This window comes from Macrobrachium rosenbergii, chromosome 55, assembly GCF_040412425.1.
Source record: "Macrobrachium rosenbergii isolate ZJJX-2024 chromosome 55, ASM4041242v1, whole genome shotgun sequence".
Classification (NCBI taxonomy): Eukaryota; Metazoa; Arthropoda; class Malacostraca; order Decapoda; family Palaemonidae; genus Macrobrachium; species Macrobrachium rosenbergii.
In genome coordinates, this window is record NC_089795.1 from 18,678,267 (window position 1) to 18,696,752 (window position 18,486).

The 18,486-nt window shown below is 37.9% G+C and overlaps 2 protein-coding genes and 2 non-coding genes across 6 annotated transcripts in view; 1 reads left to right on the plus strand and 3 right to left on the minus strand.

Annotated features, from left to right (window-relative positions):
* LOC136835758 (micronuclear linker histone polyprotein-like) overlaps positions 1-10,095 on the minus strand; it is a 51,450-nt gene extending 41,355 nt beyond the window's left edge. Inside the window, exon 1 of the mRNA XM_067099617.1 lies at positions 10,001-10,095. Coding sequence (XP_066955718.1) covers positions 10,001-10,095 — 95 coding nt within the window. The remainder of the gene's footprint in view (positions 1-10,000) is intronic.
* The window catches only part of LOC136835648 (formin-2-like), a 344,992-nt gene extending 334,009 nt beyond the window's left edge, over positions 1-10,983 (minus strand). For all 3 annotated transcript variants that reach the window (XR_010852223.1, XR_010852224.1, XR_010852222.1), the window contains exon 1: positions 10,001-10,983. The gene's annotated coding sequence lies outside the window, so the exon portion shown is untranslated. The remainder of the gene's footprint in view (positions 1-10,000) is intronic.
* On the plus strand, positions 5,119-5,191 carry TRNAK-CUU (transfer RNA lysine (anticodon CUU)). Its single transcript has one exon. It is a non-coding gene; the product is annotated as a tRNA-Lys (tRNA).
* TRNAI-AAU (transfer RNA isoleucine (anticodon AAU)) lies at positions 5,863-5,936 on the minus strand. The gene has a single exon. It is a non-coding gene; the product is annotated as a tRNA-Ile (tRNA).
* Positions 10,984-18,486: the final 7,503 nt, after the last annotated feature.

Genomic DNA, 18,486 nt, shown 5'->3' on the forward strand with positions numbered 1-18,486 from the left:
GGATTATGCAATTTAAAAACTGTCCCCCATAATCGAGTGGGGTCAATGAGGTAAAAATGGCCATCTTTAAAACTAGTATGTCATATAACAGGAGACTGGGCAAACGCGGTCCTCTCAGACTATTTGGTTATAAGGAAACAATTTCAGTGAAGGCGAGCATAAGGTAACTTTTGCAACTCAGGCTATTCCATCTTAATAGGTACAGTACATATGATGTTGACTATGAAATGAAACTAGTTAAGCACAGAAAAGTAAACGAAGTTTGGAAACATCAAAGACATTTCAAAGGATTGAAATCCGCTGAAAAGATTATTGAAAACATTGAATATTTGTCTAACTGAAAAATGTATACAGAAATTTCGACATATGTGGCAAGGTTTGGTTTTAAGAAAAAGAGTTGTGAATAATCTGTGAAATAGTTGATGTTCGCATATCACAGAGTACTGATTGAGGGTAGTGAAAAGAAACTGATGAAACTAAGAACAAATCTGAAATTTGCAAGGAGATAAAGTGGAGGTTATGCTTGAGCAAGCGTACGGTTGTGAGGGTAAAATGAAACCAAGAAGATGGAACAACGAATGTTACTATGAAGGATGGGAGCAGTCAGTTAGCAATGATACTTGTGAATAATTTAATGGAATATTGTATGCTAGTACGACATTCAATTCCCAAAACAGGGGAAGCTAGGAGGGAGGAAGAGTTTTTCCAAAATACCGGAGAGAGGCTGGGGGTATCTATGAAAGTCAAGGTGTCATTGTAAGATGGACATGTTGATCCACATTTCCTGTATGGAAGGGAAGCGTGGATTTTTCATTAACATGAGAGAAAAATTGAAACCGTCCATTGGTTAGCGTAGGCGAATGAAAGGCTAAGTGTTTTGAGATGCTATGGTTAGCCTACATGGAAACGATGGACGATGACTAGACTGAGCTGGCAGGCAGAAAATGGCGCCCTAAAAAGTGCTGGATAGATATCATAACGGAAGTATTGGAATGGAAGGACCTTGGTTCTATCACCTCTTCAACAACCTCTCCCAGCCCATTCTTTCCACATGAGGCAGACTTAGAAAATGCTGGATAAAAGTCTTGCAGGAATGCATGCGTGCAAACAGTTGTGAATGCTATAGTGTGTGTGTGTGTGTGTGTGTGTGTGTGTGTGTGTGTGTGTGTGTGTGTGCAGCGGGGTTAATTTGTAGCTCTGTATAGGTGTATGAAGTGGGTGATATTGTGAACATTTTACGCTGAAGGGTTCATTCAAAATTTAGCAGTTAAAAGCATGATAGTAGCGGTGACTGACTGATTAGGCAACTTATCAGTAAATTATCTGGTGATTGACAATATTGGGCTTTCCCTGTAACACCTGTCAGAGGAACAGAGGAATAATATATATACATATACTTTTATATATATATATATATATATATATATATATATACTCGTGTATATATATATATATATATATATATATATATATATACTCGTGTATATATATATATATATATATACTGTATATATATATATATATATATATATATATATATATATATATATATATATATATATATATATATATATATATATATATATATATATACTGTATATATATATATATATATATATATATATATATATATATATATGTATATATACATATGTACAACCACACAAACACGCTTAACAACAACAACAACAACAATAAAGCTTATAAAAAACGAGGACGTGTTTATTCTAAGTGTTTGTTCAAAGCGAGCTAAAAATAAGGATGGCATATAAATACAATACTTCGGATATTTTTAACCCTGACACCTAATTTTCTATTACATAAAATTTTATTTTAGGTTAAAGTTAGCCATGATCGTGCGTCTGGCACCGCTACAGGTGGCAACAGCACAGGCCACCACCAGGCCGTGGCTGAAAGTTTCATGAGCCGCGACTGAGAGTTTCATACAGCATTATACGCTGTACAGAAAACTCGATTGGGTGCTACTATAGTATGATATCAACCGAGCTATTAGCGACCTATCAAAATTTACGATGCTATCTACAAAACAACCCAATTAAGGCTTATGGCAATTACTTTCTCAAACTATACACAAAACTATTTGATCCCCCAGGGTCTAGTACTAAACAAGGCGAAACAGTGACTCACCTACACTGTTTCGCCGTGTTTAGTACTAGCCCCTGAGGGTCAAACGTAGAAAATGGATGGTCGATATCATAATATAGTGGCACCCTCGACTTCGGCGCATTTTTTACTTTTTTTATTTATGGTGCACAATTGGGGATTTTAATACCTCATTTCTTAGCAAAATTACACCAGGTGGTCAGACTACAACGACTTTTGTAGATATCTCGGGATACTGTGCTTACTTTTTTCTACTGTTACTATTACTGCTACTACTATTTGTTAGGACTCCCTAATCATCAACTGAGGAAAGTGCAAAGGATTATTAACAGAGTAGCTAGACTTATTAAACGAATATTTCCTAGAGATAGAATAACGCCTGTTCTTAAGGAATTACTTTGGCTGCCCATTAAAGCGAGGATTGACTTTACATTGTGCCTCGGTGTTTCAGGCACTGCAGTATGAAAAGCCTGTATACGTCAACCGATTATTGCGTAACTTTCAAACGGTTGCAATTGTAACTCTTGAGACATGACACCGAACGTCGAAGATTGGAGGAACCGAAATGTAATTTACAGACTGGTTTTAGAGCCTTTGAGATTGCTGCGCCTAGATTGTTCAATAGGCTGCCTCAAGAGCTCAGATCGTTGGACAACGTTGCTTCATTCAAGAGGAAACAAGACTTACTTGTTCAGCGTCTTGCTACACTGCTGGTGATAATATTAGTGAAAATTTTAAACTCTAGTGTGGTGTACCGTTCTGGGGAGCCCCGCAGAGCGTCCATAAGGAGCGGAGTAGGGCCTTTGAATGTCCTTCAACAATAAACAATAAAACAATATTACTACTACTACTACAATATATTGGTCAATCTGGAGTAAAACTGGCGCTTCAATGATATTTCGCATTTAGTCATCTATATTTAACTTTCTTTTCGGGCTAACCTTTCCTCACTCCATTCGCTGTAATATTACATGAAGTCCCGACATAGAAATTTATAAAGATATCACAAAATAAATGCAAAATTTATAGAGATATGACAGAACAAATGCAAAGTAACTTATATCGGACACATCAGAATACTTTACTTGGAAACAATTTTCCTTTACGGCATTCCATGCTTTCCAATTTGAATGCATTTGTATTTACGTGCCCCACAACCTTACAGAATGCATTAAATCCACATTTATATTCAGGCAGTGCTAAGATATTGTCCATTCTTTGCAATGGGTGACTTAACAAAAATGCCACTTTTGAAAATATGTGATTTTGGTCTTTGCTCTTCCTCTCACATTCCTTTACATTGTTAAGAAACAGACGCAAGGAAAAAGTCAAAGAAGATAGAAAAAAAAAAGAATTTCCGGCAATTGTAGAAACCAACACGAATGCATGTCTAAAAATCACAGACGTTCACAATCTTCTTAAGAAAACGGGCATTTCCCTATGCACTGGTCCATAAATAAAAATCACATCCGTAAAACAAACTCCTGATGCGGTGTTTAACGCCGAGAACAAACCATCACACATAAACATTTCTTCGAAACCTTGCTTCCTTTCCTGTTATTGAGCCACTTCTCCAATCATTTCGCGGCTGTTCAGCCTCCAACTTTCTCCCTGCTATTCGAGAATAATACCTATCCATATCTCGCATTTGCTGCATTAAACGATCAACTGTTTTCAGTACTACCCGAAACACAGGGTCAACATTTTTTTTTCTTCCCCAGGAACAAACTGAATATACATTTCGCAGCGCACCATTAACACTACCTACGAGTATTGCTCCCAGTTTTGGGCATCGGCTGTCTCTTCGTTGTCACAGCTTGCCTTATTTATTCTCCTACCTTAGGGTTTCACAGCATATACTCACTCACTCTCTCTCTCTCTCTCCTTTCACAGCATATCCCCGCCTCTCTCTCTCTCTCTCTCTCCCCACAAGAATAAATGCTCCGTCTTGTCATCTTTATACAGGGCACAGACTTCATTCGCGTATTTTCCTCCGAAGTCTGTTTTTACATTATGCGGTTTCGATCTGATGGCTTCATCTGTACTCAGTTTTTTTTAAATATTGGGCTGTTAGCCTTTCCTTTCTATGTATCTTGCTTTCGCCATCACAATATCAGCTTTCATTGTTTCTTCTAAATTCTTCATTTTTTTGCTTGTTTGCTTCTTTTTCAGAGCATTTTTTTCTCCCAGTTCTTTTCCTATGTTCTGTACTACAGAACACTGGAACTAACCTGCTTCTGTTCGGAGCTCGAATAAAGTCTATCTTAAAACAGCAAATAATTAGGCTGAATTGTAAAGATCTTCCATGTCCACTGCACAGTTATGAAGGTAGTGGTCATTTTACAAGTCGTCTGATGCCAGGAATTAGAGGTATTAATTAACTATAAAAATACTTCGGGGAGAGGCTGCAACGGACAATCCTTTCGTCACGGTCTTTATCTAAGACCATGTTACCCCTGAATGCATCGGTTTCAGGGTCCACTTTAGACAACCATTCCCTAACTAGAACTGGCGCCATCGGTATTTTAAGGCCATAGGCGACTAACTTATTTTTGCCGTATGAAGTACAGCCTACGCGACTTCGTTAAGTTTTCCACGGGTAACCTCGATCTTGAATTTTCCCGCGCTTCCGTCTTACGTAACAGTATCGGTAGTATTACGAAAGAGATGTACTGACCCACTTCTAAGGCAGCCGACTTAAGAATCTTTTCAAATTAAACCAATATACAGTACATGACATTCTTGTATACTAAGATATGACGACGGTGACGTGTATTAATTATGTTAAACCTCATTACTTCATTTAAGAGATATCTTAAAATTAAACTCTATAACCAAAAGCCTACAAAATTATCAATAAAGTGATTAATAATAAGAGATATGACATCAGTTCGAGTGATTTCACGAACACATTATAGGTTATACCTATTAGAATGAGTCAGTAAAATTCCAGTTACCCAAATTGTACACGTCGCTCTCTTCCCGTCACCATAAGCCCGGCTAGCTCAGTCGGTAGAGCACGAGACTCTTAATCTCGGGGTCGTGGGTTCGAGCCCCACGTTGGGCGAATACTTTTCAGATTTTTTCCTCATAATGATTCAGAATACACCGTATGCAATGACTACACAAAGGACTGAAGTAAAGGAAGCAAAACTCCTCTCCGAACACTACCTACGAAGTCTTTAAAAAAAAAACGTAAAAAGGGGATGTTACAAAAATGAATTTCTTACTAAAAAAAAAGATACACGATAATGACAAAAAAAAATTTATCAAATGAGTTGTTTTGTGTTTACAGCATATTACCGTGGCGTCCTATTAGTCTTCTAATTTGTAATTACAGAAAGCAGTTCAATTTACATGTAATATATATCAATGTAAGTTTGGCAGGTCTTATGTGTATTATATAATTTTGTTTAGGTGCAGACGAGAGAGAGAGAGAGAGAGAGAGAGAGAGAGAGAGAGAGAGAGAGAGAGAGAGAGAGAATCCATGCATAAGAATATTTTTTATAATAAATTTCGTTACACGCAAGCTTACAATGTATACCAAAATGGCGTGTCCTTTTCGGCATATGCTGTAAATATTTTAGTAGGAAAACAATTTGTTCCCTTCGGGCATATAACTATTTTAGTAGGAAAACAATTTGCTTTATACGATTATCACATGATCCTTTAACCTATTTCATTACTTTGCAAGTCAAATTAATTAATAGTTCCAAACTTTGTAAAATTGTTTACCACTGGCCCGTAAGGGGATCGAACCCTCGACATCCGCGTTATTAGCACGGCGCTCTAACCAACTGAGCTAACAGGCCGATAACTTACTCTCCCGATATAACTAATCTAGCATCTACTATACTGGAATGGTACAGTTGTTTGGTTACGGAGAAATGGGCAGGGAAGACGCACAAAAATGAAAGGAGCTCACACATATTGGACAAGGAATATAAGAGGAGTAATGGAAGTGGAGACAGCCCCTGTCATATGCCACGATGGGCACCAAGGAAGTGTATAGAGCAAAGAAGATGCGAAGCATTTACGGTCATTTTAACCGATATATAAGACAGGAGCTGAGAATTCGGTGCAATATTTCAGGATTCTGTTGGTAAAACCTTACACATATGAAAATGTTGCTCTGATAATTCAAAGAACTACTCAGTAGGGATGTACCGCAGTCAGTGCACCTCACACGGTGCACTGCATGCATTACTCAAGGTTCTTTACAGCGTCCCGTCGGACCCTAGCTGCCACTCCTGTCATTCGTTTTGCTCTACCCTCATTCATACTCTCTTCCATCTTACTTTCCACCCTCTCCTAACAGCTGTTTCATAGTGCAACTGCAAGGCTTTCCTCCTGTTACACCTTTAAAACCTTTTTACTCTCAATTTCCCTTTCAGCACTTTGACCAGGTCATAAAGCTTTTTGGCCTAAATTCCATTCCTCAATGAGAGAGAGAGAGAGAGAGAGAGAGAGAGAGAGAGAGAGAGAGAGAGAGAGAGAGAGAGAGAGAGGCTACTTTAAACTCAATGGGATGTCCACCAGTAAAAGGAAAAATATGACAATTTTATCGGAGAAAATATTGTAAATAGTAGATACTGAAAGCATACAGATGATGGTATTTCTAGAAGGGACAGACATAATAACGGACCGCTTCTTTCAATGCTCTCAAATGTTTGACGTTCAAGAAGATATCGCTCTAGGATCTTTCGTTTTAGTTTTCTGTAAAAGAAAGCTATTGTACCGGCTTTATCTGTCGGTCTGCACTTTTTCTGTCCGCCCTCAAATCTTAAAAACTACTGAGGCTAGATGGCTGCAAATTGGCATGCTGATCATCCACCCTCCAATCATCAAACATACCAAACTGCAGCCCTCTAGCCTCAGTAGTTATTTTATTTAGGGTTAAATTTAGCCATAATCGTTCGTCCGGCAATGATTTAGGACAAGCCACCACCGGGCCGTGGTTAAAATTTCATGGGCAGCGGCTCATACAACATTATACCGAGACTACCGAAAGATCTATCTATTTTCAATGGCCTTGATTATACGCTGTATAGAAAACTCGATTGCACCGAAGAAACATCGGCACATTTTTTTTGTTTTGATATACTCGCAATTGGATTGATGGCACAGAAAACGAATCACTTCTGAAAAACGGATGAAACTTTTATTGCAGTTGTGCATAACTATGGCTGCTAGTCTTAATATAAATCTGAAGCAAATTATAAAGTCGTATGGCCATGGTCAAGAAATATGACAACTATAAAATCTAGTATTTATGGATTAGCTGATCTTGCATTTTGTCTTCTTTTTAAAGATTAATAATAATAATAATAATAATAATAATAATAATAATAATAATAATAATAATAATAATAATAATAATAATACCTTTATTCCACATATTTACAGTGGGTATTCTTACAACGTGCATTGGTTAATTAGCTGAGTAGATTACCTATGCGGCTATCAGATTTTTTTAAAGATAGGCCTAATGCAATAATTGAAAATATCGAATATCAGACTCTGGGTTTGTGATTTATAATGACCAGTAAACTAACCGTTCAAATTAACCCAATATAGGTATATTATACACATCAAATTTTATCGCATCCAAAAGCATACACACATAGTACAACATCAAACCATTGGAGTTAACTCCAAGTAACCGCCTGAAGTGAAGATCATACAAGGGGAGAGCAAATTTAAAAAAAGATCTAAAACCTCTCCTATTCTGCAGGAGTTACGATACTGACGAAAAACACTAAAAGGCAATTATAAAATATAAAAGCCCCTTATTTTGAAAACGTACAAGGGCCCGCCGGAAAGGGAGATTTGGCGAGAAAACCCGGCGGAGAGGGAGATTCCTCTCCGGCGGCCCTTTATACGTTTTCAAAATAAGGGGCTTTTATATTTTATAATTGTCTTTTAGTGTTTTCTCGTCAGTATCGTAACTCCTGCAGAATAGAAGAGGCTTTAGTTCTTTTTTTAAATATGCTCTCCCCTTGTATGACCTTCACTTCAGGCGGTTACTTGGAGTTAACTCCAAATGGTATGATGTAGTATTATTTGTGTATGCTTTTGGATGCGATAAAATTTGATGTGTATAATATATTACCTACATTGGGGTAATTTGAACGGTTAGTTTACTGGGCTGTACACAAAACCAAACAAAGTGGACAAAGTGAACTAACACTGCGTTGGGAAGGAGGAAGGCATGGGCACAATGCCCCATAACAAGTTCCTTACTCAACATAATAAAAACTAGAAAACTTGCTTCGATTTGCAATTAAATAAAAGCATAAAGTAAAACTACAAAAGCCGGTCCTTTGGTTGTAACGCATATATACTACAGTAACTAACGGCTTACTAATTATTGTTATGGGTGTGGGGGTATATATCTTGTATGTACGTATAAAGTATTTATGTATGTATATATATATATGTATGTGTGTGTACACCGTGTATGTATATACATATGATATATGTATATATATATGTATATATATATGTATATATATATATATATATATATATATATATATATATTTATATATAGGTGTGTGTGTGTGTGTGTGTGTGTAACACTGTACCTGATGTGCCACATCAGTGTTACTTCCGACTCCAACCATTCCCTCCTCTGCACTAAAGAAATACATAATCAAAAAACCATATCAAATTGCCACGTTTCATATGCACTATTTACGCAGGGATCTTCCAATGGCGTATCTTGTGTTGAGTCTCAAAAAGATGAGCGAGCCAATTGCTTTACAGAGCACCTGCATCCACTACAACCCATAGTACCAGGTCTTAAGCTACTTCGACTTTGGAATTGAAATTTTCAGCATTTCTAGTGCCGATGAGCAATTTTTTAGGACCTGTTATAGCCTACAGGTTAGAAGAGCAATGCATTAATTTTCCGATCGTTGGATGAGCAATGAATATTTCCATTTTTCTCGTCTACCACCGTTAAACATGAGTTTCCTTACACCGTATGCGTAGGCAAGAGTTCAATGTAAATTATATTACGACGTAACCCTTGTAACAAGAACAACCATTAACCCGATTAGCGTTTATGCCAAAATGAGAGTCATCCATTGCTGGGATGATGACAAAATTTCAATGATGGTTTTGTAAAGTATCACCTGGGAGGGGCCACTGTCACCTCAATGTAGCCTGGAAGACGTCCTTGTTCTTATCAACCGTTATCGCTATTATCCGTATAAACTGCCAAGCCTGAGTTGTTTTACACCCACCCTAAGTTTACTGTTTCGAGAGCCTGCGAATATTTTGAATAATTTGGGGTTAGCAGCACAAGAATCCGTAAAACCAATTAAGTTATACAGTACAGGACTCTACAAATAGGTGTTTACCCTTGGTGCTCAAATAGCTTCAGCTCCAATTCCTGTTTGCATTTAATATTGGCGATTAGGATTGCCAAATTTAAGATCTGAAAGTGACTGTTATTAGCAATTCTTACTTAACGAATAACGAAAAACAGCAGACGAAATTACAAAAGGTTTGCTTTTGGTTCCTGTCCTTCATTCTTACCATGGGCACGACTAGGCCTAACAACCAACTTCCTGATTTTCATAAGACACTAGTTCAATCGTATCTTATCCATAGTCATATTCTCTGCTACACCTCTTTCAGAAAGTACATTCCTCACAGTGTTACCTGACGCGTCTGGTGTTGGACATCATCACTATGTGAACTTGGCAAAGTTTTCCTAAACAACTGCTGTTAGCCTAATGGTCCTAAACTAGGCTTATTACCACCGGAAGACCGTTTGTTCTGCCCAAATAACCTAGGGTTCCAAAAACCATGGTCTTAGTACATACTTAAACCGTACCCTAAGCTGAATAATGATTGTGATACTCACCGGAATTTGATCATGAGGTCCTTCCTTGTAGTCTTGTACTTCTCAATAGCACCCTGGATGTACTGCTCGTACTTTTTTTCTGCATTGGCACCCATTTTGATGACTACTATCTGTTGACGACTTCGATGTAAATTAATCTGTTTACAGAATGTTGCGCTAACCCCTCACAGAAGGCAGAAAACTAAAATTATTGCACTTCAAGTTCAAAAAGTATGGCATTATACGACGATCAAAGGCGAGCTGATTAAATATTTTTATCACTTATCTCCTACAAGGTAAACCTAGAAACTTTTCGTTGGTTTAAACCTCAGAAACTTTTCTTTGGTTATCACCCTGAATACATAAAAATGTGCAATGCTAGTCGAAAAAGCCATAATATCACTTAATACCAGCTTTGTTTATATACTAAAATGGGATCGAAATTACAAATGAAGCTAGGTAATTCGCGAGTTAAAATGAAGTCCACGATCCACTGTTTGGCTACGTCCAACTTGACACGATAACTGAAGACAACTGCCTAGCAGCCTGACTGACTACGCTGCCTTCATCCACGCTGCCCTCGGAACTTCGGAAGTGATCGTTCGTTTCCTAAACTCTATATCGTTTAACACTTCATATTTGCTATAATTAGTAATGCGCAATTCTAAGGTATTTATTTGTAGAGTTACTTGGGGGGATATTTCATTATTACTTCCCTTGAGATGTCTTCTATTGCTCAAATGTATGATTTGTTTCAGAATTTATTGATCTGTGATATCGTCATTCATTTAGTTCTCTTGATTTCTCTTCTTCCACGGCTTTGTGTTTTTCGAACTGCATGTAATATATAACACTCGGTAACAGAATAACGATTCTCATCAGTCTTACGCCAGAAGTAACCTATTTGTCTTAAAAAGCGTAATTCACTTCACACTTTAAAACGAAAACTTATGAAACTGACCGTCGGACAAAGTCTCGTAGGAGGGAGTTGCCAAACAAGGAATATCGCGTGTGGGTGAACGAGAGTGAAAGAACGTTGCACCGGTGTCATCTCACGCAATCTGTCAACAAATTAGTTCAATAGATTATAAGGGTATGCAGTTTAAGCACAGTGATGAAAAGGGAGGTATTTTTACAAGAAAACGACGGGCATGTGTAAAATAAAGCACCTGCAACTTTTTTTCTTTTAGTTCAATCCATGCAACTGATCATCGAGAGTCAGGTTATGTCAAGATGCGTGCTGAATCCTAAGCAATGTGGATACGATTATTTAGCGTGCCACTCTTTCCACTTTTCCTGCCCTGCAGTGGCCTTCAAACCAAACTGGGCTATCACGCACTCCGTCTATTGAAATGTAGTCTTGCACCTGGATGAATGAAAAAATAATTAAAAATCAAAGTTGATTGCAAGTCACAGAAAGCAGATTAATTGTTTAAAGAATATGATGAAAAGCAATGTCCATCCGTTTATGTATCATCTTCTAACAAACAACGAAAGTCCACAAGTAAGAGATTCCACGTTTAGATTCCCCTTTATCCAACTGTGCAAAATGTAGGTACTACCGTAGTCCAAGCTTCGGGACGATACGTAACATCCCTATGATCGGGACTTGTCGTCTCGATCTTCTGTTATGTAACCCTTCTTTTGACTGTATGGATACACAAGTTTTAAAGGACTATAATAGTTGTGTATACAAAAAAGAGCGTCTTGTTGTTTCTAAAAAACATTCCACGGCTATTTTATATTTGGAAACTTAACGTTCAGTCATTCACGTTGCATATAGTTAATACGATTGCTTGCAAGTATTAGGACAGACTATAGTTCAACCCTTACTGGACTGTCTAGCCAAATCTAAATTTTCTCAGTTTATGAAGCTCCGGAATAAAAGTTTCAGGCAAGCTATTCGCATTTTTACAAATAAGTCCAGTTATTTCCTAAGAAAAGCGCTGTGTTTTGTGTTTTGTCACTCAGCTCTGTCAAAGCTCAAATTGTTTAATTGATATTTTTAAAACTAATATACCCAGAAGCTTGAAATTTCTTATGCAGGCTTATCATGACCAGTGCCAAAGGTCTTTTATGATTGGAAACCCTTCCACTGTTACAAAACCGAAAAATTAGGAAGGAATCATCTTATTTTTGTGCAGTATCTTAAAACATGACTTCACGCAAATTACACGTAAAAAGCTCAACATCTTTCGATTTTGAACAGATAGAAACAAATGTTTACTCTTACTATTTTCAAGTTATAGGACAGAAACGAACTAATTATAAAAGTTAAAAGCCAGTGGCACAAAAAGGAAGTTTTTTTAAAAGCAACATATGTGTGTCTATGGCACAGGAAATCTTAATACTAGACATGAAATTTGGTCCCACCTGTTGACATAACCTCTACCTTAAGCATTAGTGAAATGTTTTTCCCACCTGATCCCTTTATTGGAGAACATCCTTTACCAATGCCTACAGTGCACAATGTCAGACAGCACTAGACTTCTATGGGGCGGGCCCCAAAGGATCGCCGAGATCAGCCATGTCGATGGGACAGAGACCCGAGAAACTGATGAGCCTGTGGCGGCGAGTGCAAAGAGATTTGGATATGCCTTGTGTTTTCAAAAGCCTTGCCTCCTTAAATGCAAGAGCCTGAATGGACACCATGGCCAATTAGTTTCTAGTCAGTCAGTAAGTGTCTTGAGGAATGGGTGGTTGTTCAAATACATGTGTGACTGCCATTGAAATGTGACATATATATATATATATATATATATATATATATATATATATATATATATATATATATATATATATATATCAAACTTGTTGGCGCACGTAGCTGGAACCCGGCGCTGCTGTTTCCCATACCCTCCTGATCCCCTACCTACCCCGCCCCCAACCAGGACAGACAAACAGGTTTGCAGGAGGGTGAACGTCTCCTCTACCCTCCCGTTCCCTACCTATCCAGCTCCCAACTGGGGCGGACCAACCGGTTTGCAGGGGGTGGGCGGCTGTGTCATGTCTCCCCTACTGTCGCCCAGGAGAGGACAAACAAGATCCACTCTGGTTTTATTATTACAGATTTTCGCAGACGCACTTCTCTCGGTACTCAGTTTGTATTTGGCAATGAGAAGTTTTGCCATATTCGTGAGTAGGCTCCGACTAGCAGCAGGACCTTCACTGCTCGTCTATTTGCATCTGGAAAAGATGGTTGTTATCTACCAGTCGAGGAGTCCAGAGTCACAATAAATATCAGGTAAGCTACTTGCTATTCTCAAGTGCTCTGAATTCGCGTATAACATCTTGCCAGCCAGGTGCAAGAGTGAATGAGATTCCTTGGGTACCTCTATATCTCCAGGTGAAGTAACTCCGTCGGTAGTGTTGTGAAGGAGACCACGTTTTGGTAGTTATAGCGTATAATCGCACGGATCTACCTTGATTCGAGAATAAAGTAAGCAAAAGGAAAGCATGTAGAGAACTTCGATACTCTAAGAATGAGTTTTGGGTCTTACAGTGACTTTCCTATCCCTGTATGATAACGCTTTGTCGCTAAGAAAAAGACGCGCATCTCTTGCAACATTCACACACACAGATCTTCTTCAATATTTTCAAAACATGCACATTACCTTTTACGTGAGAGCTCAAAGTTGTCTTAGTATAAATGAAAGCTCTAACTGTCATACGGGTGGTGGTAGTCATTCATTTGTTGCAAGTTTCAGTTATGTATTCAGTTTATTTCCGGGGGTTAACAATGATATGTTGGAATTTGAAGCCATATATAATAGGAGAATTAGAATTCCTCCATACCTGGCGAATGGAGCTTTCATTTCCCTTTGTATCGTCACTGCTTTTAACAAGTGTTAAAATCTCTCGCTGTATGTGAAAAATCCTACCAAGAAAAGAGCAATGATAAGGACCTCTTGTGTCATTTCTCTACAGTAACTAGTTCTTCGTTGGACGAGTCGGTAGAGTTCTCGGCTAGCACTCTGCTAGGCCCGAGTTCGAGTCTCCGGCCGGCCAATGAAGAATTTGAGGAATTTATTTCTGGTGATAGAAACTCATTTCTCGGTATATTGTGGTTCGGATTCCACAATAAGCTGTAGGTGCCGTTGCTTGGTAACCAATTGGTTCTTAGCCACGTAAAATAAGTCTAATCGTTCTTGCCAGCCTTAGGGGAGCTGTTAATCAGCTCAGTGGTCTGGTTAAATTAAGGTATACTTAACTTTCTACAGTATCTTATAACCATTCATGCATCAAGTGTCGGGCTTTTCATACCAATTGATAAAGACAAATGTCCATCGGCGTGGTAGAAGAGAGTCTCTTGTTTTAATACCACTTTGCATAAACTTTTGTAATTAATGCTTCCACCAACGCAGTCGGAAAGAGGCTTGCGTTCAAACGTATCGGCTTGTTTGCTAGTGTGTCTGGTCACAAGATACCTCAAAAACTTATGGATGCATTGCAATTATTTTGTTTTAGATGGATCCACATCTGAATCCAGGATTGATTTATTGCAGTCATTTCAACTTCAAAAAATTGAGACTCTTCCGATAAAACCATAGGTAGGTTCAGCAGCAATATTAAGGCTTATGATGCTATAGACGAAGAGCTGCAATGCTTTTGGAGCAAAAGTCTGCGGAATAGCACTGAGGCAATAAATTACTATTTACGTTCTCAACCGATAAGCTATTTTTAGTTTTCTGTAAAAGAAACCATTGAGATGGCAACTTGTCTGTCCGTCCGCACTTTTTCTGTCCGCCCTCAGAGCTTAAAAGCTACTGAGGCTAGAGGGCTGCAAATTGGCATTTTGATCATCCACCCTCCAATTATCAAACATGCCAAATTGCAGCCCTCTAGCCTCAGTAGTTTTTATTTTCTTTAAGGTTAAAGTTAGCCATGATCGTGCGTCTGGCAACGCTATAGGTGCCAATAACACAGGCCACTACGGCAGCGGCAGAGAGTTTCATGGGCCGTGGCTGAGAGTTTAATACAGCATTATGCGCTGTACAGAAAACTTGGTTGCGCCGAAGAAACTTCGGAGCATTTTTTACTTGTTAAAATGGAAGGCGCTCTCATATTTTCCCAGTTCTTGACAATAAGAACCAAATTTCCAAATTTTTGGGACGCTTTGAATATAAATACAATTCTTTTCCATACTCTTTGTAGAAGGAATAGCTAAGCGAAAAAGATCGTATTACTGCCCAAAGATTCTTTCTTGCACAGACAAAGCGAATCTTAGTGCTTGTTAAAGATGCATTATTATGAATCCTACAAGTCCCAAGGCCCTGTCGATAACAAGATTAGGCGAGAAAAACAAAAATGGAAGTTCATCGAACGCTGGACTTTACTGTATTGCCCTTTCTTCAGGCGAAAAAACATTAATCATTTCCACCCATTTGCACTATAGCGTATTAAGAAATCTCCACCAAATATAGGTTCGGGGGCACTAGAATAACGACTCTAAAACATTACATTTTGCTAATATTAGTTTCACAGCAAATCACTGTATTACCGCCTGTAACATCTTCAAAATCTCTGTAGTCAACATTCCCATTTACCTACGCATTTGCATTTGCCGCAGTGTTTCTAACCTTCGTGTTGTGCCACTTTTTTTATGGTCCCACTGTATCGCTGCTTTGAGAGAGAGAGAGAGAGAGAGAGAGAGAGAGGAAGGAAGGGGAAGCACTCTTCATCGTCGTGGATTCTGATTGCATCACCACGCAACCTGACAAAAGGTCGTGTCGTAAAAGTCATCCTTCGACCAGACATGACGCATGCAACCCATATTAAAAAATATACATAACCCCACACAACGTTGCAGCACCTTTCAGCGTGCTGTCTCGGCTTTTCATGAACGTCTTAAAATGTAGAGAGGGAATGAATTCCTGAATATAGTTTAGCTATTAAATGCAACGCATAAACAAGAATTTTCCTTCACGTAATGACAAATTCCACCTTGAAGTCAAGTTACGAATTTCTTTCTTATGATTTTTTTTTAGGGGACAACTGGCTGCAATCATTAAGAGTTCCAGTTAGTATCCAAAGAGATTTATTTCTTATGTTAAGGGAAATCCTCAAACCTTTTCGATATTGGGGTTATAATATTGTTCATTAGCATTTCACTACACAGACGCGCACTCACACACTGACGCACACACATATATATTTATGAATTTATATATTATATATATATATATATATATATATATATATATATATATATATATATATATATATATATATATATATATATATATATATATATATATATATATATATATATATATATATATATACGTATGTATGTGTATGTACATATAACTGTATGTGGCATACAGGAATCTAGAACAGGCTTATGACAGAATCGAGGGAAGCAACGTGGAAGGTGGTGAGGATCTAAGATATGGAAGATAAGTTATTAAGGGTAATTAAAAATTTTATTATGAAAGTGAAGCATGTTTTAGGATACGTAGACAGGAGAGTGACTGGTTTGGTGTAGAAGTGGTTCTGAGACAAGGTCATGTTTTGACTACGTGGTTGCTTAATGTTATGCCTGCAGTGATGCAAGACAGGTGGGAGGTGGGCGAGCATTTCTTACTATTAGTGAGTTTTCATCTAATACATTATATAGAATAGCTGTTGCTTTGCACCGTAGTGACTACTCGAATGCTGTCGCTAGGGCACTGCAGCTTATATTAGAAAACAGAATAGCTCTTGTTCATGCTGATGATTCTATACCTGTGGTTGGAGATTCTCGTTACAAAGATTTAGCTAAAGATAGACAACGGATTAGCATGGGGAAGGAAGCCTAAAAAAGCACGAATTAAATCTCGTTAGTGTAGGTCTGGGACAGTGGATTCCACTCACGTTTCGCTGAAAATGCTTCACTGACAACATGCAAATAATCTAAAATTCTGAATGTCAATCTTGACTGCAAATTTACTTTTGAGAAACATACATGCCCATCTTTTATTCAGCTGCCTCGACAACTGGCATATTTTAAAAGTCAAGATTTTTCATGTTTATCCAGAGAAAAATAATGATCTAATTCTTTACTCTGCCGTGTTTTGAATATCGTTCCCCGGTTTGGCCTGCAGCAGATGACTTGCATCTTAAATTGTTGGATAAAAAAACTTGAGTGTCTTTAAATTTTTAATTCCAGAGCTTAGTCTCTGGTACTATCGTTTGATTATCTCGCTGTGTTCACTTTACAAGTTTGTATAATTGTGATAATCATTTGCATTCAGTCTTCCCAGACTGTATCATCCACCACACAGCACTGGACATGCAGTTACAGTATATTAATTATTATCAACTTTTCACTGACGTGATTAGAAATCAATCTTTTGGAAATATTGTTACAGTTGCGACTAAATTATGGTTTGATCATCCTAAACATGCAGTTGAATCGTTGGGTCTCCGGAAGTCGAAAACAAGTTCAACTGCATCTTTATTGAGAAGGGTCACATGGATCTCTTTTCATTGTTTATTATATATTATATCCAATAGAAAAGTGGTTGTAGAATCTTAATGGGCAATGATCGATCATGTGTTCCTCCAGGGAGCACATGAAGGTGTTAGCAAATGTGGGGCCAAGAGGGAAGCCCATGACCTTGTTTGAGTAATTTACCATTATTCCAGTTATTCCAGGTATGCTGACGATACGTTCGCCCTCTTTAACAGTGAATATGAAACTGATTTCTTCGTAGAATATGATAATATATTACAATCAGGCATAAAGTTTACTATCGAGAAAGAGGTGAACGACTGTTTACCATTCCTGGACGTTCTAGTTTTCAGACAAAACGACAGTTTTTTTAGGAAGAAAATTTTTTCCAACTTCTATAGCTCATGTTTTGGAAATTTTAATCCAGCTCCTTTTCTACCCTTCTCCACAGAGCATTCGTCCTTACGTCGAACTGGAACTTTTCTATAATGAAATTGCATTTTTAATGGACTTTTTTAATAATAACTGTTCTCCTACACAGCTGGTGTACAGGAAATTATGTCAACCACTAAACAAACATTTCATTACAAAACCAAAAGTTGTAACTGCCCCAGAAATTAAGTTTTATGCATGATTTCCATTTACTCATGACTTCTAATTTCACAAAGTTGACGCAAATTATTCAGGAACATTTTATACCGTTGACGTTAATTTAATTCCTGAGAACCATTTCATTCTTTAAAACTACAGAGCGATTTTCACCTTATACGTCCTCTGGTGTTGTTTTTAAGTCAAACAGGGACCTATGTGGGATCCACCAGCAGACTCCTTAAGGTGCGTATCGATTCTCATTGTGGTGTAAGTTTTCGTACTGATAGCAGAATTTCAAACCCAGAACATTCCAATATTAGAAACCACTCGAAATTTTGTGAAAACATATTGGTAATAAGGACTTCTGCATTTAGGCCATACCACCAACCCTCAAGACCTTATTCTGGAATCACTTTTACTAACCTACTCGTTACGTCGTTAAACACAAATAGGCTACGTCCTCTCCCCCCACAACCCTCTG